At 39.6% G+C, this 23,270-nt stretch overlaps 1 protein-coding gene across 1 annotated transcript in view; it reads right to left on the bottom strand.

Annotated features, from left to right (window-relative positions):
• CHN2 (chimerin 2) overlaps nt 1-23,270 on the bottom strand; it is a 155,263-nt gene that overhangs the window by 53,276 nt on the left and 78,717 nt on the right. Inside the window, exons 4-6 of the mRNA XM_056483996.1 lie at nt 15,136-15,167; nt 11,989-12,102; nt 10,029-10,314 (exon numbers count right to left, since the gene is read on the bottom strand). Of these exons, the coding sequence (XP_056339971.1) occupies nt 10,029-10,314; nt 11,989-12,102; nt 15,136-15,167 (432 nt within the window). The remainder of the gene's footprint in view (nt 1-10,028; nt 10,315-11,988; nt 12,103-15,135; nt 15,168-23,270) is intronic.

Below are 23,270 nucleotides of genomic sequence, written 5' to 3' on the forward strand. Positions count from 1 at the left end.
AAGCACTATCTCTAGCTTACAGCTTGGCAAAAGTAGGTGAGTCACCAAAGCTCTAGGTACTGCTTTGATGGATGGAACCAGCTGAAAATCAGGGAAAGATCCTTTCAAAGTGTAACATCTTCAAAAACAGTGAAGACAATTTCTCTTGAAGCCATGGCAATCTCTTCCTTCATCACCTCCATCCCCTGCTTAACAGTGACACACCTGGCTTAAATGCAAACAGCCCTCCCCAAAGAAGAGCTACTGCCTGTATGTGGCTTGGCTCCTTTCTATGCATTAAAAACTGCCAAATTCTCCTCTTAAAAATTCTAATTGAGATTCTCTTGGTGCTTCTGTCATGGACTCTCATTATGTTCTTAGGGATTAAATTCCTATAGTGCATCATAGCACAAACTGTCCTGAGTTTTTGGCAATGTCCTGTTTGCACTTTTCCCAGATCAATAAAAATCTTAAATGGAACTCCTTTTCCTGCAGTACTTCATCAACCACGTTCCCCCAGCTCATCAAGTTGCTGTCTATCTCTATTCTTTGCTTGAAATTCCTCTACCTATTTTTGGTCCCTGTAACCATGTTCATGAGCCAACCAAATTTGAATTAATGTCAAGGGTGCAGTTTCATGAGAGATTGTACTACTTTACTAAAAATCCAATTATTCTGCATCTGCTGCATTCTTTTCACTCAGTACTTTTGTAAATCTATCAAAAAGGCAATCAAGTCTAACTGGCAGCATTCCTTCTTTGTAACTCATGCTGATGACTGTGCACAGTCCCACTGATCTCCAGGGCTGAAAATGCATTAAAAGGAAAAGCCCACTGTTACCATTCATACTTGTCACTCCACAGTGTCTCTTTTCCAAATATGAGCAGTTTTTACAACTGCTTGCCAAACTTTGTAGTCCAACCTCAGCTGAGAACAGTCAACAGCACGTGCCTCACTGTGGCCACTACCAGCTGTCCTCCAGCCTTCTCCTGCATGGCAGAGCCATCAGGCTCTATTAACTGAGACTGTTAATTATTAATCTGTTAGAGCCTAAAGGTGACCAGGGAGACACCTGCACCTGGATTCCCAGTATGCATCCCATGCAGGATGTGGATGCAGGCTGCTGACCTGCCTGTCTGTGGTGAGAGACCAGATGAAACAGCCTTGGACAGGATTGCAAACTGCAGGATTGTGGCTGCAGTTAATGCCTCACTACTGCAGTGCCAGTTCTGAACTGAAGGTTGAGTGTTCCCTCCTCCCAGAGGAAGGAATCAGATAACCAGTCCTTAGCTACTTTAGTACATTGTCTTCATCTAGCCAAGATCACAGCCTAGATAATACATTTTCAGACACAGAAAACTGCAAAGAAATAGGACTAGAAGGTACTGTGAGATGTTTTTCTCCTGCCTGCCTCAGGTATCCATGCTATCTGTGCCATTTCTGCCAGATGTTTTCTAATATGTTTCTATGCCTTCTGATGAGGGAGATTTTGTTACTCCCTCAGGCACTCAAGCCCAGCATTTCATTATTCTTTCTTTTCCCTCTTAATAGCTAACCTGCAATGCTCATCACTGAATTTCAGTCTTATCATTTCTTGTCATATTCAGCATGAACACAGAGGACAGGTGATTTTTTTTTCCTTACAATTAGCCAAGCCAGTGTATGACCTATACATGCACATCACTTAAAATGCTTATTTTCTAATCAAAATATAAAGGAAAAATACTACTCAAAACTTAAATACTCTCTTTTTTTTGACACTAATTCCAATTCACCACCAGAAATTAATCTCTCTCTTATATTATAGAAGTTGAACACTTGTCTTCCAATATCAAAACATGGCAGTTTAAAGGTGCTTGTAAAATTTCAGTGTCTATTGCTACACAGTGTCTCAAGATTCATGCAAGATAATAAAGTATGGGTTTTTACTTTAAAAAATGCCTTCTCATTTTCCAGTGGCTAGACAAATGAAATGTTTATGCTGAAGGCTCCATCCCAATCCCTGTGGAAGTTTGATTGTATGAATTTAATGCCATCAAACTGTGTAAAGAGTATAAAAGCCAAGATAACATACCCTCACATAAGCTTTTATTTTTAGTACATCAAACTAAGCATGGTTTTTATGCAACAAACATTTAGCTTTAGTAGAATTATTAATAAGATCATAAGGAGAACGTACCCAAGAGAAAAGGATCCATTTATGAATTTGGTAAGCCTACCTGCAAATACACTGTACTGTACTTGAAGAGTCAAGTGGCATTTGTCTTAGGAGTACTATAAGCACTTCTAGAGTACTGAATAATTTTTAGTACTAACTAAAATTCTCATCTGAGAAAATTTCAACCTGGTTGTGGTGTTCACATTGCTTCCATTTGGCTCTTTTTCAAAAACACTGGATTAGAAAACACTGTGGTGGTAAAAAACTTGATATTTATCTTTGCTCCCTATGCTTAGCAATGCTCTGAACTGCTCCAAGACTCAATAAAATCCTTGAGGGAGTCTTCCTCTTAATCCTGTAGCATTTTGGATCATTATATCCATTGCATCATGTCATTTGTGTGAATCAATATTGTCTCCAACTTACAAGCTCTCTTCAGGCATAATCATATCACTTATTCTGCTTAAGGCAAAAATCATGAATTCTAAACTGACAGTAATAACACAACATAAACCAGGAACCTGGAGAGATGTTAACAGTTCAGGGAAGCAATGTAAGCAAATACTTTGCTATGAAGACCCCCCCTTGTCTTTTGATTCCCTCAATTTCCACTATTGTTATAATTGATAAAAATTATTCTTTTCAAAAATCCTTGTTTAATCGGGCTAAATGTGAGGTAATAGTTAAGAGTGCCACAGCCAACTACAAAGCACTGTCCATTTTCCTCTGCCTAAACACAGACAGCCAGAGGGAAGGAATTGCAACAGACACTTTCCACAATTTTACACTGGTAGCTTTCTTTTTTTTTATTTATGATACCTAAATAAACAAAAAGCTGCAGAGACACAGCTGCAAAATACAAAAGAATGCCATCACTGAAGGGCAAAGGAAAACGACCAGCTGAAAATATTTTTGGTATGATGCTGTTTGTCATTTGAAATACAAATTTATTAAAATATCTAGTAGATCTACTGTATTAATATGAACTTCTCCTTGCTGTGCTGCAATACCAAGAGTATTCTAGATGGAATCACCCCTGAATTGCTAACAGTTAGTTAAAGAAGAGAGTCAGCTCTGTAGTTAAGTACTTGTGTCAAGGCATGCTACAATTAAGTAAGTATGTGTGGTAACCTGTGTGTAGAATACTACTCTTGCAACACAAGCCTGAGTGACTGATGAAAGGAATTCATTACTCCCAAAGTCATTTTGATGTATTAGTTTGTTGCTTCTAGCAGCAAAAATGCCACACACCTTTTATCACTGCATGTATTACTTAACCCTGCAGATAAAGGCCACCTTTGTTTACAGGATTTATGTTGCTTTTTATCAGTGTGCTGTCTGAGCATCTTCTGGGAAAAATTAGTACTGCCAGAGAGAAGTCCCTTGTGAATTCTGTGGCCATGCATACAGGAGTGTGACTGTAACCCCCAATAAAAGACTGTGGTGGGTTGTTAACATCCCTGCAGAGCTGAGCAGTTTAATTTTTTCTGACCAAGCATGCTGCAAAAAGAAAGGAGTTGAAGGCAATGTAAAATACACCATATCAAATTATCAATGCCTTTCCAGCCCAGAGTCTGCAGGATCAGATGGTTCTGCTCACTACCTTCTTAACCCCAGGATCTGCTGCTGGGGCTGCACAGTACCCTGCAGCCCTCCTGTGGAAAGAAATGCTCAACATCTGGACAGACATCCCAGCAGAGAATTAAACACTATCTAGCAACCTGTAATAGGATCATTAGAGCTTTAGAGGAGCTGCAGAATGGGAAGAATAATGAATAAATGAAAGACTGAAAAGATTTCTTTACTGTTGGCTAATAGCAGTGCCTGTGGAAAATTCAGTGAAGAGACAAAAATGGAGTTGTAAGATGAGGCTAAAAAGCCTTCAGAAAGGGATGTGGTGTGAATAACAATGCAGAAGTGTCAAATACCTACAAAAATTGAACCAAACCATCGGTTGTCTAAAATTGACTGCCACTTATAAAATTTTGATGTAAGAAAAACAGCAGTGCTCCTAAAAATTTAGTTCCATAACCAGATTACATCTCCAGTTAAGGGATGTTAGAAAATAGTCTTTCCTGGAAGTCTTGGATTTTCTTCTATGGGAAACTGTGTGTGAGCAGCATGATTAATGAGGACAGTAATATCAACTTCTAGCAAAGTCATTCTTCCTTTTCTCTCACCTTTGCCTTAATAGGAATAGTTTTCTTATCTGTCTGTTACTTGTGCGGGTTTTTCTGCCAAGGAAATCTACAGCCTCCCAGACTTCAAAATATGCTAATAATTTCAGCTCTTTAGTTCTAGCTGCAGTGTTAACTGTGGGCTCTGTTATTTGCACTTCAATGTCTCGTTATGAGTTCCACCAAAACAGACACAGAGGGGCTCCCATGCCAAACAGCAGCACAGAGTTTTCTGCACTGTTCAGTGAAGACTCCACGAAGGGCTTGCTCTTGGTTCAGCTCAAACTCTGCACTGCTCTGTACAGACCATCACTGCTAAATGCCTCATGCTGCTTCTGGCATGCACTTGCAGCCAGAGAGCAGAACAAGCTCTGCAGCCCAGGCCCCAAGCAAACTCATATTTCATGTACAACTGGTATGTTTGAACTGACTGAGCCAGATCCGACTGGGAGAGAAGTTGATGGGAGCTTTGCCAGGACCCAAGTGAGCAGAGACCTGGCACTGGAAAAAGCCTTCCTTAATCTTTACTGCACTTACCAACAGTTTGTCCTCTTTCAGATAGATTAAGATAATTTTTTTTCCCCAAACATTTTAAGCTCAAATGCTGCCAAGGGTTTTCTTTAACTCCAGCCTGCTCTTCTCACCAGAGCAGTGCAGCAAAGAAACAAGTTGTGGGGCACAGCCTTAGTCTGACACTGTGTCACAGCATCCAGGTCTCACCCATGGCATGGGGTGGCTGCAGGAGTGCACAGGGCAGGTCACAGGAGTGGGATTGACAGTGCAAGAGCAGGGAACCAGGATGGCTTCTCCATCAGCAACTCTGGTACCTTTAACCTGATCAGAGCATTCAGGAAACTACAGCTTGTATTTACCTCCAACATTTCAATTATTTATTTTCAATTAATTATTTTCAGATATATTTTCCAAATTACACTTGCTGAGGTAGGATTAGAAAGGTGTATTATTTTCTCCCTTTCTGTGGCACAAAGACTGCTGACTCAGTAAGGGCAGCACTTGCAGGAAAACTCAATAGGAATAAATGTTTCAGAACTACCTATTTTACTGACAAATTACTGCAATTTTTTTCACTCCTGTACGTGAGGATTAATTGCCTACAGCAGGTTACACTTCTCCTACATTCACCATTAACTTGAACTACAGGCAATTAATTACAGGCTGCACCAGTACCAGGTACTCACCTGCCCTACATCCTCTAGTATGTGTTCATGTGCCCCAAGTACAGCATTCCATAAGCAGAGCAAACATAAATCAGGCAATCACAACTTGCCTGAACTCAAATCACAACCCTAAGTAGACAATATATGATCATCAAATTTTCTTTGCACAAAAAACTCTCTCTCTCTCTCCAAAATCCTTGTTGAACCTGGATCCTGTTAAAAAAAACAACTGCCTACACTGTTAAGAAAGATTCTGCAGCATGCTGTTCTCTCACAACACTTAATTCCTAAAAATCATTGCTGGTCCTTTCAGATTAAAGATCTGTTAAGCTATTCAGGCTAGAATTTAGAACTTGTGTCTTTAAATCAAGCACCTCTTCAAAATCAGATAGATATAACTTTTGGATGAAACACCAGCATTATCTTAGAGCATAAATGGTTTTTTTAGGCCCGATATACAAAATGTTGGATTAAAAAAAAAAAAGCGTGAACAACAACAGCTTAATCCAGCCCAATTATCACATCCCCTTCTGGAATGGGCATGACACCACTAATTACTGCCTCAAAGAAATTATCATTATGGGAATAGACAAGCACCCCAGGCAGTAGCAAGACATCTTCTCATCCGAGTGCTGGCTCCTCCTGCCTCCTGTGCTCTGGTGGCCCCCCTCTGCTGACCCACCCGTGGAAGCAGTGGCACTGCAGTGACTGAGACATTGAATAATTCCCACTGCCAACGTGGGAGAAGGGGACAGAGTGAACAGACTCCCTGGATGGTGCTAACAACCCCGCTGAGGAGATGCACGCCTTCAGCTGCACTTTCACACTCTGGCATTAGATTTGTATGGAACAAAATCTCGCCTGCAAAGAGCCTAATTTCTTAGGAGAGTACTGGTGCTTAACCTTAAAGCACTGAATTCTCATCCTGCTCTTGAGAAATAATGGAAGTTTCTGTCCTGTGTGTATGGCCTCCCCCCATCATTTCTGCATCATCCAAAACACTCTAGGCAGCACTTTCAAATAAATCAGCTCAATAATCTTATTTTTTAACATTTTACCTATTCAGCTGGCCGGAGGAAAAAATAAATTAATTATTTTTCACACATTCAGCAAAGAATTTACTTTCCAGAAAAATGTCATACTGGATATTCATTAAATTATTTCTAGGGGTCCGAAATTAACTGGAGTTACTGAACTGGGTGAAGGTTGTGATTTGTGGACAAACTATGGCCTTTCTCTAAAATGCTGTACAAGACATATCAGCCTCAAGCAAAACATCTGATAGAACTCTCACTGAACTGCTACTTCCCCATAATATTCTTCTATTATAGAGGACTACATGAAATTCCCTTTATCCTGTTTTATCCCCATTTGTTAGAACTGAAAAATGCTCTATAATTCACCAGTTTATTCCAAAGCCTAGTCCATACTTTATCTGAGGCTACTGTGAGTAAGAAAATTGAAGGTGACCCCCAAGTCTCTGCTACCAAACCTCTCATGACTTTCCCCAGGAGCATTTGAATCAAAAGCAGCCATGGTAGGCTTCACCATATGGACTTTTGTGAGGTTTTTTTTTAGTTGCTCTCATCTTTTTTTTCACATTAATTTGCACAAAATGATGGAAAACTACTGGTACTGGTAGAGAAGCCCACTGAGAGTCCTAAGCATCAATATAAAGGCTTCAGCTGCTACATCAGGTCTTCAGCCTGAGCAGACCCCCCTTGCCTATTTAGCCCCACTCTTCTTAGAGCTGTGATTGCTCCTACTCCTTCTGGCAAGAAAAATATGTTAGAAACAGCTGCTATTCCTCCTTCTGCTTTTCCCCTCTGTGGGAGGAAGGCAGAGAGGGTTGCCAACAGTGCAGTTGCCTAGCTGAAGCCAGCTATTTTTACATGACAGCACAGCCACAGAGCCCAGCCTTGCAGGCTGCTCCTGCCTGCACGCACAGAAATCTAGAAGAGCACAAGTCCTTGCAGGCCAAGGACCTGCCTTTCACATCAGGAACCACCTCAGACACAAATAATCCTCAAACACTTAAATTTCATTCAGCAGCAACACAAAAGAAGACCTAACACAATCATTAATGAGGTCCAGAGGTGTGTTTTCACTATTGTCACTGCATTGCATCAACTCCAAACATTTTCAAGCACAGGTATGTGGAAGTAAGAATCCAGAACTTCTCTCCTCTCCTCTCCTCTCCTCTCCTCTCCTCTCCTCTCCTCTCCTCTCCTCTCCTCTCCTCTCCTCTCCTCTCCTCTCCTCTCCTCTCCTCTCCTCTCCTCTCCTCTCCTCTCCTCTCCTCTCCTCTCCTCTCCTCTCCTCTCCTCTCCTCTCCTCTCCTCTCCTCTCCTCTCCTCTCCTCTCCTCTCCTCTCCTCTCCTCTCCTCTCCTCTCCTCTCCTCTCCTCTCCTCTCCTCTCCTCTCCTCTCCTCTCCTCTCCTCTCCTCTCCTCTCCTCTCCTCTCCTCTCCTCTCCTCTCCTCTCACATTAAGCCAGTAATTTTTTTAGCTTTTATCAGGGAAGAGTCTTGTGCTGCATTTCCACTCATATGAGGTGGATCAAGTAGCAGTTGAGGAAGAAAATTCCCTTACTTTTTTCTTCTGGCTGAGTCTATTTTAATCTGAGCTGTTTGCTAGCATCACCTAGCAATATTTTGTGTAGCACAAAACAGTACATCAGTAAAAGGGTGGTGGTGAAGGAGAGAGGCTGGGCTCCCTTGAGCAATGGTTTACCTTCTGTTGCTCTAAAAGGGTTTTCATAGTGCTGACTTAAAGCTGCCCAGCCTGAAGAATGGCATCCAAGCTCAAGCACAACAGAAAACACAATCTGTTATGGAATATTTGGTACTAGAGCAATCCCCCTGAAGCCTTTGAGAGTGCTTTGAGAATAACAAGCCTTGATCCTCAACTGCATAAACTGTATGTAAAACTAAACATAATTTTGAAACTGTATTTTATCTTGTACTAATCAAATTCTTCTGATTTCCAAGAGAATGTAGCATGGTTTTCAATCACCATGATTGCTTCATTATACTACTTGCATGTAATAATATTTACAATCATCCCAGTAATGACCCAGTTCCAGAACACCCTCTGGACCATTCCTTTACACAGAAACACCTACACCAAAGAATTGTCATATTGCACTATCTCTACTTCTTATTGTGCCTCAAATAAAGTAAAAATTCCTTTTCTTATGCCTGTTACAAGATTCAAAACCACCCAGTTTCCAATCACAAGAATCAACTGAATGAGCATTGGATGTCCCAATGGCATCTACTCCTCTTGGATATTACAATACCATTCAATTGAATCAAAAACTACCATCAGCAGAGGATTCATTTTGAAATGAAATGTGAATGGAAGACTTGTGCCATTCTCCAAAGGCCTTCCCTGCATCAGTATGCTTTCCCTAAAAAATGTCATTGTCACTGGAATTAATTTGTTATTGAGGATGGATAGGTTTACATGTCAGGTCAGTTACTCAAGCAATTATTATTACTGAGAAATCCAAACCAGTAAATCATCAGCCAAAGCAGATATGTGAACCCAACAGATAATTCTGCTAGAAATGCCCTAGAGACACAGGGAGACACATATAAAAGCTGATCTCTTTCATACTCGCCATGACCATATGACAAAAAATTCACTCCCTGCTTTCCAAAGAAAAACTGGCCTCTAGTTCCAAACTAGCTGGCCAGCACACTGAACACTAAAATCAACAGTCACACTGCAGAAGTATGCTTAACAAATGTCAGTAAGTCAATTCAGCACAAGGACCAGACTCAAAAACAAAGTTTTGTTTGACAGCTCTTGCTGCCATACCACCTGGGAAATGAAAATATCCACATGTCACTGCTTACAAGGCTGCTTCTCATATGTAAAATAATTTCTAATTTTACATCTTCAGATGGCTGCTGACTGCACAAAACCATGCTTATCAGTTTATCATCATGTAAATCCTAGTCCATACAATGCCCTGGGATATGAGTGCATAAGAGGAGATCAAGCAAAGCCCCTTCAGAGGAGAAGAGCGAGAAGAAACGGAGGCAAAGAGACAACAGCCCAATTTCAGATCCATGAGAAGGAAAGAAAACACACAGTATCCCAATCTGAGACCCATCCACCAGAGGCTTGTCAGAGAAGAGGAGCTTTGAACCAGAAAGATAACAAACTTGAGCTGTGGTGAAGGGTCAGTGGGAACCAGATTCATAACCTTACTGTGGAAAATCCTTGAGTATGTACATGGAAAAATATAATCTGTGACCAATTTTAGATGCAGCTCCTAAGGTAAATGGTGTATACCCATATATTTACACTGAGAAAACATTTTCATTTGTTGCTTATTAGAAAGTTTTCATCATAAGCTCCAGTGAAATATTAGTTTGGGAGCCAAGGTCATAAACTTTGCAGTGGGATAACAATACTTACTAAAGTACAGGAAAATAGAAACAGGTCTTCCGACAAAACTTTTTTTCTTCTCAGGTTTGATAGAAAGACTGGTATTAGTTAAGAAAATTTTAAAGAGAATACTTACCTTTTCAACTGGAGTATTTTCTTCACTCGTTACACTTGCTTTTCTTGATTCATTTTTTGTTCTGCTCAGCCTCCTGGATACTTTTTCTCTAAGCAAAGTGGCATATCCAATGTGCTCATATATGGGGTTTGTTGTCATTTTGGAAATATACTCAGAAGCCTTTGTTTCTATATACAGTGTTATCAAGCCATCTGTAACCAAATCATGGATTGATTCAAATCTTTTCTCCCCAACGAAGTGCTTCCCATCATAGAACAACCTGTAGTTTAAGGTCTGATTACCAAATCTGCAAACACCAGAAAAAAAAAAAAAAAACAAAACAGAGGGAAAGAAGAAAGAGAGAGAGAATTTAGGCTGTGTTGAAGGCTCTTCCATCCTGAAGCATTTTTGAGGTGCTGAAAGTGGGTGCTCAATCAGATGTGGGCATATTTACAGTCAACAAAGAGATGGACATCTACCAAATAATCAAAATCCTAAGGGTCTGAATCATGCTCTGTCAGGAAGCCAAGGAGACCAAGCTCCTAATTCAGGGCCCAATTAAATATCCAAAGTTACATGGAAAACTCTGGCCCTATTTACAGCAGGTGCAATCTATTGGGATTTTTAAAGTACCTCAATAATCCAAGTGCTATAGTAGCACATTCAGTTTGTGATACTGAGGTTGGAATCTCATCATTGATTAAAGCATTCAAAAATACAATATGGTGTTAAATGGTCCTCATACTGCATCAAAACTGCATGTCTTTGCAAATTTTTTGGGACTTCAAATCATATGGTTTAAGCCTCTTATTTTTCGCCCACATTTTTAATACAAAATCCCAATTTATAATTAAATTCAGTTTTTGATGCTACAAATAATTATGCAGATGGATTTAGAAAACATATTGCTTCATCAAAACAATAGGCATTTTGCCATAATTCTTATCTTTTATTTTTTTTATTCTTCATTTTGAAATCTCCTCCAAAACCCTAAAAATTGTGTTTGTTCTTTTTCAGCTGACACAAATTGGTTTTAATTTACACCACTTTTTAGTTGGCATGACTCAACAGCTTTTCCAGCTTTACCATCTGCACATCAATACAAATTCTAAGCATGATTTCAGCACTATATCACAGCTACTTGGGGTAACTCCTCAAAGGATTTTTCTTCTAGTGTCTTAATAGCAGAAGGGCAAAAATGCAGACTTTTAGTTTGTGTATATCTCACAGGAGAAATAATGCTATAAAAATTGCAAAATATTGCCAAGGAGTTTGTTTCATCAAAACCCAACTGAATATCTTGTCCTCTTGTTGCTAATACACAGTGTCTTTAAGACTTGAGTGGGCAGGTTTTGTATGATAGCTAAGCCAGGAAAGAGAGCAGTGAGTTTGGAGCTTGTGCTCCCACTGAATTTCTTCGTTTGGTTGAATAGCAGACTCTTGCTTTTTTGAGCAGCAGCATCCCACACTCACAATGTATTTCGACAAAAAAACTTGAGTTCCTACTGGGGAAGAAAACTGCCAGTTTTCAGATTCTGGATGCCATGATTTTCCAGCTTTATTTGGGGTTATTATCACAGATAATTGTTGATGTTTGGACACAGCACTGAGCTCAGAGGACAAGCTGGCTGTGTCCTCTACTGGGACACGTTCCTGTCCTGTATTCACTCACATCTTTTACAGAGCCTTGAAGGAGAAGATCCATCTTTACAAAACTTAACTCTAAAAAAAAAAAGTAAAAATCTGAAAATGGGCACTGCTTCTGAAAAAGAGCTTCCTAGCCAGGTGCTGAATGAAGAGGCTGGGCTGCTGCAGTACCATGATGGCCAAACTGCTGACAAGAGGATGTGAGAGCACTCTGGCATCACACTGTGCATTAAGTAATGGTGGAGGCAGACTCCACTCCAAAGGGACCAATATAATCCCCTCCATTAAGCACATTTGCATTGGAATTGCAAGCCTCTGTTGAACCAGCACTTACCTGAGAGCAAGGGTGTAGCAGCCGGGCTGCCGCTGGCTCTCTCTAAGAATATACGCTCCTTCTACACCAGCAAGGATCTCATCTGCTTGCTCCCGAGAAATGATCCCGTGAAACCTGGGGGGAGATATTTCAGTGACTAACAGAATAACCCAACCAGAAAAACGTCCTTCTCCACCCCAGAAAACATTTGAAAACTTCAGCACTTTCCAGCTCTAAGCCATCAGGGGAGCATCCAAGGATGGTCACCCAGCCTGGACAAGTTCAGCACAGACACAAAAATCACACTGCAAATGCACTTCCAGCCAGGATAAACTCAGCTGCACCCAAAGATTATTTTCTGTAAATGCCCTGTCTTTTCACAACTTTTCTCTTTTTTTCTCTTTTTCTCTTTTCTCTTTTTTCTCAGTCTATGCCCCTCCTCCTTGTGTCCTTTCTAGTGGCCTTACAACAGACTTGAAAACTAAGCAAAAAGTAATTAAAAAAAAACCTGATTTATTGCATTTTAATATGTAGCTATTTAAAGGTATGTATTTATATGCATAAATATTTAAGTATAATTAAAATCATAGGTCTTATAATCAATTTGCTTTATTTTAATATTACATTGCTTCCTCAATTTTGTAAGGAAAATAGAGACAAAAATGGAAACAATTATTAAGGATTCTATTCTGCATATATTAAAGTAGAAGAAGGTACAGAGAAGTCTTGAGAAAAACATTGTTTTCTTCATGTCAAGGAGCTCCTCATTCAGTGTTGGAAATAAGGAATACTTCTCTGATTCTTTTGTCATTGCTATTTTAAGAAAGAAAGAGGGCCTAGGATGCACAATTAACATTATGAAAACCAATATTTAGCTGTGATCTCTCCATAAGTACAAATTCAGTCTTGACAGCAGTTTGAGTCTTAACTCCTACGCACCTTTTGCTAGCTGATAAGTCTCTGAGGGTCTCTTCAGAGGTTTTTAAAGTTTCTATTTTTGCAGCTGTCTAAAAAAAGGCACTAAAATCTACTAGCCTTCAGCATTTTCTCTTTTCTGACAATACATATGAAGTGGCACATTCCTAACACTGCCTCTGGCTTGGTAGTGAAAGAGAAGAAAAACACATTGGATGTAAATGCAATTGTTCAATTCTCTTTATGTTGTCTTTTCACAACTAATACATGTTGAAAATATTAGGTTCAGATGACCTTTCCAGTGTGACTTTGTGTTAAAGGTAATGTGAATTGATTAATCTTTTCTCTCTCTACAGGTAGGGGACAAATATCCTCTAAATGACATAACTTAAACATGATTTTACCAGTAAAATCATAATTGTAGTCAAAAATAAAAAGCATAAGCTATTCCCCCTAAAATACAGCAGGCTTTTGGTTAGATATTAGGACAAAATATCTGTGATCAATTGAAATCACACTTGGATGTGATACTTGGGGCATCTTTCTTTAACCATGAATGGTAAGCACTGGGTAATCTGGGCTTCCTTATGGATATTTTTAGTACATTTTTATAAGAGCATGAAAAGTGCTTGTACGTGCTACAAGATCCCCTGAACTAATGCCAGCTTCTGACAGCAGCAGACAAGAAGTGCTTACAGAAAGAGTGCAGGAAGCAGTGACATATTTCTTTCACTTCTCATCCCTGTCTATCCATCACTGCTCTAGACACAATCGTGTCTGATCACTTGTGACCTTGCCCTTCACATATTTGAGAATCTCACTTGTAAACCCTTTTAGATCTGGGTGCTTTTGGCCTCTGCAGCTGCCTCTGGCAATGAACTTGAAAAAGGCACTGTGCATGTCCCCTTCCTGGGCACCACTCAGGGGACCTGTTCTCCCCTGGCAGGAGCTGCAACCCTTTGCTCCATCCCCTCGCAGTAATTTCTCTTCTCCCATAACCTTTGAGAAAAGGATGGAGGAGGAAAGGGTAGAGAGGGACCAGGAATATGTGCACTACTTAAAATGCAGATTTAAAAAGCAAAGTAATGATGGCTTTTTCAGCTTCTTTCCCTAGAAATTCCTGTTTCTCTTTCCAAGTACTACTGAGTACTGAGTCAACTGCTTTTATAGGACTACCTCAGTACTTCTGAAATCTCCTTTCTGAATGATGATAACTGAGGTGATCTTGCCTGGACAGGCTCAGCAAGGTGATGTCTTACAGTTCCTGTCATCCCTGCTGCTCCACAAACCCAGACAGGTTCCTGGATAAGAGACTGCAGCAATGGTTTTACAAGTCCTGCTGTAGGAAGTGTGATGTGTTACTCAACTAGCTGCTGTCTTCAGCACTGTTGGCCAGATCTGAATTCCTCATTGGCAAAGGCAAGATTTAAAAAATGAAACTTCAGTAATTAGGGGCTCTTGAGGTTTCTGAAGGTAGAAAAGGATCATTAAACACAGATGGTGTGCCTGGGATGGAATAAAAAATAGAATATGGGATCTAAGTAATTCAGCCAGTGATAAGGACTGGGGTATCAACATATTACTCTGGAAAAGGCCAAATGCCAAGGCTGGGTGGCTGCTGCAGTGGCTGTGCCTTTCAACTTCACCTGCCCAGATCTCCATGCTAATGCACAACACAGCCCCTTCCTGGTTATTTATCAGCAAAAAGACTGCTAGAACAAAGGAATTACTCTCCAGTGGTTTGTTATTTTCCTTCACAGGAAAATACACCTCTTCTTTGGGTACTTTGGACCCCATAACTTTAGCAGGGAGAACAGCAGTTGCACAAGCAGTAGTATACACAGAGTTTCACAAGTCAGTAGGGTGGTGAAAGGAGCATACACAAAAAGGCAGTGAGAGACACAAGCTGCTTCTCCCCTTCCCAAGCTGGTGCAGAAACACTAGCAGGTTTAAACAACAACTAAGATAAAAGGAAGGAGTACTCCAGACAACATTTTTTGCACAAAACTCTCCTGAGAGAAGTAAAATAAAACATGCAGGCTCACACAACAGCATAATCCAAGGATTGTGACCAGCAGCAATGGACTGTAACACAGCTATATTATTAGGCTTTCATTGTATTTGCCTCCCAGTTGAAGTGAAAGGTAAAATAAAATATTTTATTAGACCTCCATTGTGACTTTTCTTTTTTTAGTTTTAGAGTAACAACTTTTGGATACATCCATCAGACACTTAAAAGAGAAAAACACTTACTCTCTTCCATAATACTTTGGTCTATTCTCCACCTAGAATTTGAAAGAAAGAAAAAAAATTACTAAAAACATAATTCTAAATAAACTACGTAACAATATATTACTCTTGATTAATAAGGAGGACTATTTCACCCATCTAAGCTACAATATTCTGCAGACTCAAGTCTGTAACTGGAACATGACTACACAGAAGAACAGAAAAATGAAAACAGAAGAGGTGGTTTTATTGACATATTTCTGTGAGGGAAAACGTATCAGTGGTCAAAAAACAGAACTACACATATGAACGTGTATGAATGTGTATGAAATATGACCAAACAGACAAAGAACATTTTACTGAAGTTTTGCCAATTTGGTGTTTACAACATAAAGTCAGACAGTTTTTGTTATATACCCTTTGCATACATTTGCATACCCCTTATTTATATCACATATATATACATATATATATATATATATACACCTGTATTTATATATATATATATATATACACATACATACATATATATACATACATATATATATATATATATATATATATACATATATATATATATATAAATGTACTACATGTACTTACAGACATTTACATACCCTTTATAGTACTTACAGACATTTATATACCCTTGGTATACACTTTTTTTTTGCCTTTATATGGCAAATGACTGAAAGCAAGACGTTTAATATCCTCGGAAAAAACAGGGTTTTACTTATTTAGACCTTCCTACATGCGGTGAAGTCTGAAGCTTTAGTGGGGCTGACCCCAAGCGCACTGGAGGTGGCCGGGAAGATTCCCGGCGCCACTCCCGGTGCCATTCCCGGCGCGGCCGGCAGGAGGCGCCGCCCGCCCAGCCTTGCCATCCCCGTTATAGCGCTGCCCGGGATCATCCATCGTTACCGCCCGGGCATCATTAATTCATTAACGCCCGGGAATCTTTCATTAACGCCCGGGCATCGTCTGTCAACGCCCGCAGCTCTGCTCAGCCGCATCCACACCCCCGAGTCTGCAGAAAGTGTCTTCGTACAGCGAGCCTGACAGAACTTCATCCAAGTGCACATCAAGTCTCCAGGTTATTGTATTGTACAGATTATTATCTGTATATCTCAGTGAAGGTGTGTCTATATCCCTGGAATTGCTGCTAGCACATGCATGACAAATTGCAGCTTGAAGACTGCTTTATTCTTTAGCATAAAACCCACTTAGTGACTTTCCCTCAGTTTTCCTGACTGGAAACAAGTGCTCTGGTTCTTGTTTTCATGGATTCTTATTATTTTGCTCATAAAAACTTTAGATTGGCAGAGGTTTTCTTTTTCTTTTTTTTTTTTTTTTTTTTTCTTTTCTGAATAGCAAATGCATAACTGTCACATTTTTGATTCCACACGCCAAGAAGCAGCTGACTTTCTACCCTGCAGTCACTAGGGCTACAACACAGCACAAGATGAACAAAAGTCTGTACAAGATAATGAGAATCTTCAATGGAAGGCCTATGGGAGTTCAATCAAGTCCTTACTGTGTTCTTTCCCAGCTCGGTGCTTCTTTTCTAGCACGGCACTAACAATAGCAGCATCACACCCTTGAAACTCCTGCCCAGGAATAATACCTTGATACAAACATTTCTGAGCTCTGAGGGGCAGTAATAAGAGAGGAAAGAAAACACAGAAGTGAAGACAGAGCAAAATCAAAGGAATTACCAAGTGCAGGTGCTGTGTTTCTACATGCATTTAAGGGAACTTAGAGAAGAAAGTGCATGAATTCAATTTAACTTTCTATTTTTAAGTAAAAAATAATATCAAGAAAAGATGTATCCTCTCTGAAAGGAGGTTGTTCATATCTTCATCTTCAATAGCACTATATGACTTTATTATCTTGGAACTGTGCAGCCTTCCTGTCATCCTTATAGACCTTAATAACCCTTGAAAGCATAGACTCAGCTGGCAACTCAATTAAAAATTGGGTATCAGAAGCTGGGTTATGTAAGACCACCACTTGCAATCTTCTCTTTCATGGAAACAAAGGCTACTCAGTGCACTGAAAATTGCCAAATAAAACACTTAGACAAAAGAAGTAAAGCATGACTTTCACTTAGTAGTAAGGATCTGCTTCTATTTAAAAATACTGATTTACCTTGATTGCATTTATATACAGAATAAACCCCAACACTTTCAATCTACCTCAGAAAAATAAAAGAGTTAATTGAATCCACCTTTGAAATTAGCTTTAAGCACAGGTTCCTCCATATATGCATATATATGTAACAATATAGAGTATAAAAGCAATCTGGAAATAACACCTTGAACAAAGAGAGGCATGTTTTTTCATCCTTCTCACACTATTTATGTAAAAATAGAAACTTTTCTGTGAAATTTTTATTATTTGACTAGCAACTGACTGAACCACCCTGGATAATGTGATTTCCACTTTCCCTGCTGTTCATGAGCTAAAAGATTTGCTCTACTGAGAATCCACACAAAGCTTCTCTAATTCTTTCTTCTTCCTCCTATTCCATAGAATAGAAACTTTCATTCCAACATCTTTTAGCATTCATGTGTCTAAAATCACCACAACTTCAGTATTTGGCTTTAGACAGGAAAGATACTGTAGTATTTTCTGAAATGAAGCTCCTGATCTGTCCAACCATCCAGGTACCCCAGAATCTAAAAATCCCCTCTTGTGCTTACTGCAACCTTTGCCCTGAAATAACAATTTCTGTCCTAACCAAATTTACCACTAGGAACAAACACAAGGACACAAAGTTAAAGCAAGATAAAAGATCAAAAATAACATCAGGGTCTCTACATCAAAACCAGAATGTTGGACTGAACTTGGAAATAAACCAAAAGCCTGCACAATTGATGAAGCAGAGGCTTAAAAATATATCAAAGGAGCCAGTAGGTCTGTTTTGTGCCAACTGCAGACTCTGTAAAAACTTCAAGGGAAATTCTCTATATTCCAGAAGGCAAAGGTGACTCAAATTCAGTTGAGATTAGCTTTCCCTCTCCTGTTATGAATGGGCTTGCACACACAAAATCAAGCAGATCCACCTAAAAGAACTCTCAGCAGCGAAAAGAGCAGAAAATCCACAGGTAGGGAAGTGACTGTTTCCTGGTGGTAGCAGCCCAGAATAATCAGCCCTGTTCTGAGGACTCATACACTCAGGGTTTTTTGCATAGATAATGCCCATGAAGAACACTTTCATCACTTCCAGTACAGTCCTCCCCATTTCCTTGCTGAAAAAAGAACCACCTTTCCTAGGCAACCAGTTGGCTGCAATGCATAACTGCCTAGACACAGGGCAAGGGGGGAGATCAGAGGGCCTGAATCATTTATGGACTCTTACAGCAACAGTCAAAAACAAAGCACAAAATGAGGATAATTACATGAGGCAAATTACAGCTCTTCACTAGTGAAAACATATTTTGCCTTGAAGAGCATCACAGCTTGCTTTTACTTCCCCCATACAGAAGATAAATTAAATGGTTTCTCCCTCTCCACTGAAAGTATGTGGCAGCTTTCAATTCAAATGTGAGATGATAATTTTTTGGCTTAGAAAAAGGCATTATTGCCAATTTCAAACCAAAATTGTTCTTCCAGAGCAGGCATTTCTGGCTGCTCATATGGGGAATATGCTGACAATCATTAATGAATTCATAGTTGTATAAATTGTGAAACACCAGTGAATGCCAAAATTGTTTAAAACTCCTGTCACATTGATCAGGAAATAAGATGTATGGTAAAACAACCTAAATCACTACTAATCCAGTAATCTTACAAAGCCAGCAACATTCAATGACATCTAATCTTGATGCATGCTCCAAGAGAAATGAAACCCTGCACAGCTCTCCTGGAACTCTACAAAGGCCTTTGGAAGCTCATGTTTGAGAGACTCTGCATACTCAAGCCATGACTCCCAAACCTGATTGCTTCTCCCCACCTCCCCAAAAAACCCTCACTTGTTCACAGTCTAGTTTTACATAATTTTTATGATGTTACAGCATATCCCTCAAGGCTGTACGTGGAATTTGATGTCAACACTGAGAAGAAAATAAGCCTTCTTAAAATGAACTAGCTATCTGAGCTAACTCAATATATTATGTTTACATAATTTTGAAGTTTTACTGAATTTCAATGCACTGGGATTTGTGGCTTCTCTTCTGGCCAGGATGGTTTAGCCCTAGAATGACATACTCCCACTAATGTACAGATTATTGTATTAAATTCCCACACCACTGGGCAAGATAACTCATCACAAAACTACTGGGAATCATGCAGGCAGGAGGTGAGCATCCCCTAATGTGACAGGTTTCCATTGCAAGCACTGATATCTGAGCCATGCTGCACTGAAGATTTCAAGATACCCTGAAGAATTCTTTCTGCATAAGTACTACCACAGAAATAGAATAACCCTAATTTCAGAAAAATTTAATTTCCCTTCAGCTTCATTGCATAAGACATATTTCCTTATCCAGTGGCCAGAGCTGAAATCTAGAAATGCTGGAATGAAAGCTTAGAAATCCCCCTAGAACAGCAATTCTCTAAGTCAGAAGGGCCAGCACAGGATAACATTGTGTACTGTGGACCCATTTCAGCCCCTACCTTAATACATCCATGATGAGAATATAAAATGGGAAGGGAAACAATAAGGTGGGTAGCTGCACCTGATTCTCTGTTCTTCAAAATACAGAAAGAACAGAGAAACAAGATCCACGAGTTAATAATGTTGGTGTGTTTACTCAGCCCAGGCAGTGAGGCGTTTTCCCAAAGGAAGTTTAATCTGATATATTTTCTGTTTGGAACAATCCTAATTATTTTTCAGTAACTCTGGTTGACTGGATATAAATATGTTTTTCAGCTCAGTTTGACATAAAGAGAAATAGAAGGGTTGGAAGAGAAGCTTTCAAAACAAGCCCAGTAAAAAACAGACTGTAAAGAAAAGGAGTTTATTGTTCAGCTTTAGGCAGATTTATCATAAGCCCACTGCAAATTTTATACCTACAATCAGCAACTAAAATGGATTAAGGGAAATTGCAAGCCCCCATTAAATGGAATGAAGCAAAGCTATGCTGTATTTCCTTACTCCTATAGAGCCTGTTTTTTTCCCTTTACATTTTTTAAAAGAAAAAATTCTACTTATATCAATTAGCATGTCTAAAATCCTCTCCAAATAGAACAAATTGTATCACCAATGACTCTTAAGCAATTTGAGAGAGCATTATTTTGGAAGGGAAATATTTATCTTTTTTTCTTTTACCTTTCAACCATTTTTTTCTTTATTGTCTTATCAGGCTCTCTGGCACCAGTGTTTTCAAAGAGAAATAACTATTGGTTTTTGCAAAATGTTTCACACCACGAAGTCTGTTGCTAATTTTGTCAGTAGAAATGACAGCAACACAACATCTCTAGTCCCCAGTTATGGAACTTAGAGTGCACCTACATAATAAATAAATGATTTTCTCCCTTAAGATTTTCAGTCAATGTCACGTGTGACTTCCTGAGTCTGTTCCTGTACTTTGATTGTGTGGTGAGGGAGGAGCAAAGGCACTCCTCAGAAAGAAACCAGCAGTGCCCAAGTCCCCAGAACACATTCCACTTGCACTGCCCATGTGCAGAAGCTGTCCAGAGAGCAAGGTGACAGGAATGGCTTGAAAGTGTGAATCTCCTTCTATCAGTCAGTCACAGAGCCACAGAGACTCCAGCACCATGGCCACTTGAGGGATGCACATTTAGCCAGCAGACAGCAGGGGATACAGAGCCTCCAAGCTGGGAGCAAGATGTCAAATCCATTCAAAACACCAGAGGACCAACAACTTGACAGATCTCTGCAGAAAAGGATCCTGCCAAGCCTACAGGTCAATACATGAACTTGAATCACTGGATGCTGTCTGTAGCAAAACCTGCCAAACCCAGAACGCCACACTGAGGTACAAACCCAGGAATGCAGCTGACATGACACCTTGGAATAATCCTCTCCTTGGGACATCCTCTCAGAAAGTCTCTAGATGGAATACTGACTGTGGGTTTGGTACCACGACTCAAGGACTTGAGCAGATAAATGGAGTGAGCAGGGATTTAGCAACTGTGAAAAGACATGAAGAAAGATTGGCCTAAAAACCAGAAGATAGAGAGGGGCTGTAGCAGATAGGTACAAAGAAGGCTGCTTTCCAGAGGAAATAAATTTATTGTCTGTGTGTTGACTAGATATGACAAGAAGAAACAGGCTTAAACTGCTAAAAAAAGAAGATAGAACTTAGAAAAATGTTAGAAATAATTAAGCACTAACTAAATAAACAGAGACAGCCAAGAAATCCTCATGCAGCCTTTTTCAAGGCTTTAAGAAATGGATATGCAAGCATATCTTCTTGACACAGGAATGACAACCTCTTGAGTTTCTTCTGGCCCCAAGATAGCACAGTCCAGCCTATTCCTCATCTCTGCCTGGACTGCTCTCAGGAGATAGGGATAAGCAAGGAGCAGACTGGAACAGGCTGTAAAAATCACAATAATATTGTGAAAAAGAACAACAATACTCTGCCCACCTCTGTGAGGCTCTCAGGAGAGAAGGCAGCCCTGAGAAGGCAAGGCACCAAGAGAACTGTTCTGGAGGAGAAAGCCAAGCCCTCAAGTAATAAACTTGTCACCACTTAACTAAATAACAGGAGCCAGTTTAAATCCATCATCATCATAATGAAGTGCCAAATTGTGTTTGGTGTCTTCTAACAAAATAATTATGTGGAAAAATTTACAGTGCCAGGGAGAAGGTAGGAGTGTTCTTCACCACTAGAAAGAATGCAAAATAAGATAAAAATGAAGAGCACAAAGAATGCTTTTACTGAGTGCTGTTCAAAGCTGCACATCTCTGCTCTGATGGCATGCTGCAACCTAAGGAGAAGGTAAAATGCTTAATGACTCTTTTGCAGAGGGATAACACATAGCAAAGAAACAGGAGGCTCTGCAAATGTGACTGTTACTGTGGCACTTACTGCAGGTTGATTTCCACTCAGCCAAGATTATTTCTACCATTTTTAAAGACAAATTATATTCAAATAATTTAATTGTTTACTTACTTGCTTGTACCAAACTTTTAAAAGAGCTGCTTTAAGACATCCTTTCCGAGGGTGTTTTTAACTCAGGTTTGTTTCCCTTCAATGACCTTGAACAAGCTGACCAGCAGCCAATAATCAATACACAAGACAAAACACTATAAACTGCAGAAGGCAGCAAAAATCTCTCACAGCGTGGACATCTCTATTGCTACTAAACCATAACATATTTCAGTAAATACTCAGCTTTAACAAAAAAGTTCAAGATGGAATAGGAAAAGAAAATCCAAATATTTTCTCATGCAGTAAAGAAAATATCGGTCCCCTGAACGTGAGCTAAAATAAAATGAAATAAATCTTAATCAAGAAGGCTGCTGCAAAACAGTCAGGAGAGACAGGGTCAGGTTAAAACAATTTCAAGAGCAAAAGCAGGAGTCATCTATTTTGTTGTGCAGCTTCCACTCGCTCAGTAAGGGCATCATTAAATGTAAAAGGAATATCGATGTTACCCTGAATGCAGGATGAAAAATTTGAATACAACATTTAGACTACACTTCTTTTTTTTTTTTTTTTTCAAGAATGATATGTTGAGTCATTTAAATGGGAAGAAAAATATCCCCAGCAGCAGCAGACAAATGCAGTAAGCCACACCAATGCTCTGGATCCTTCTGTAACAACTGAGAAGCACTAAAACATTCCTATGACAAATGCTATAACAGTCCACAGTTCCAAAAAGATGTGTGCAACTGACTGACTTGATGATTCTTGTCTTTAGCTATATGCACAGGAAGTATGGGAAGGAAGACAGAGAGATGTGGAAAGTTTCTATATTTATTCAAATTAGGAAATACAAATTAAGCAGTTGCTCAATACTCTGAGTTCCTGGTTTTGACTGGAGTAGAGTTAATTTTCTTCACAGTGGCTGGTATGAGGCCATGTTTTGGATTTGTGATGAACACAGAGTTGATAACATAGAGAATTTTTTCTTAACTGCTGAGCAGGGTTTACAGAGAGCCAAGTCCTTTTCTGCTTTTCATACTGCCATGCTGGGGAGGGGCTGGGGTGCACGAGAAACTGGGAGGAGACACAGCTGGGACA

Source organism: Oenanthe melanoleuca, chromosome 2 (genome assembly GCF_029582105.1).
Source record: "Oenanthe melanoleuca isolate GR-GAL-2019-014 chromosome 2, OMel1.0, whole genome shotgun sequence".
Classification (NCBI taxonomy): Eukaryota; Metazoa; Chordata; class Aves; order Passeriformes; family Muscicapidae; genus Oenanthe; species Oenanthe melanoleuca.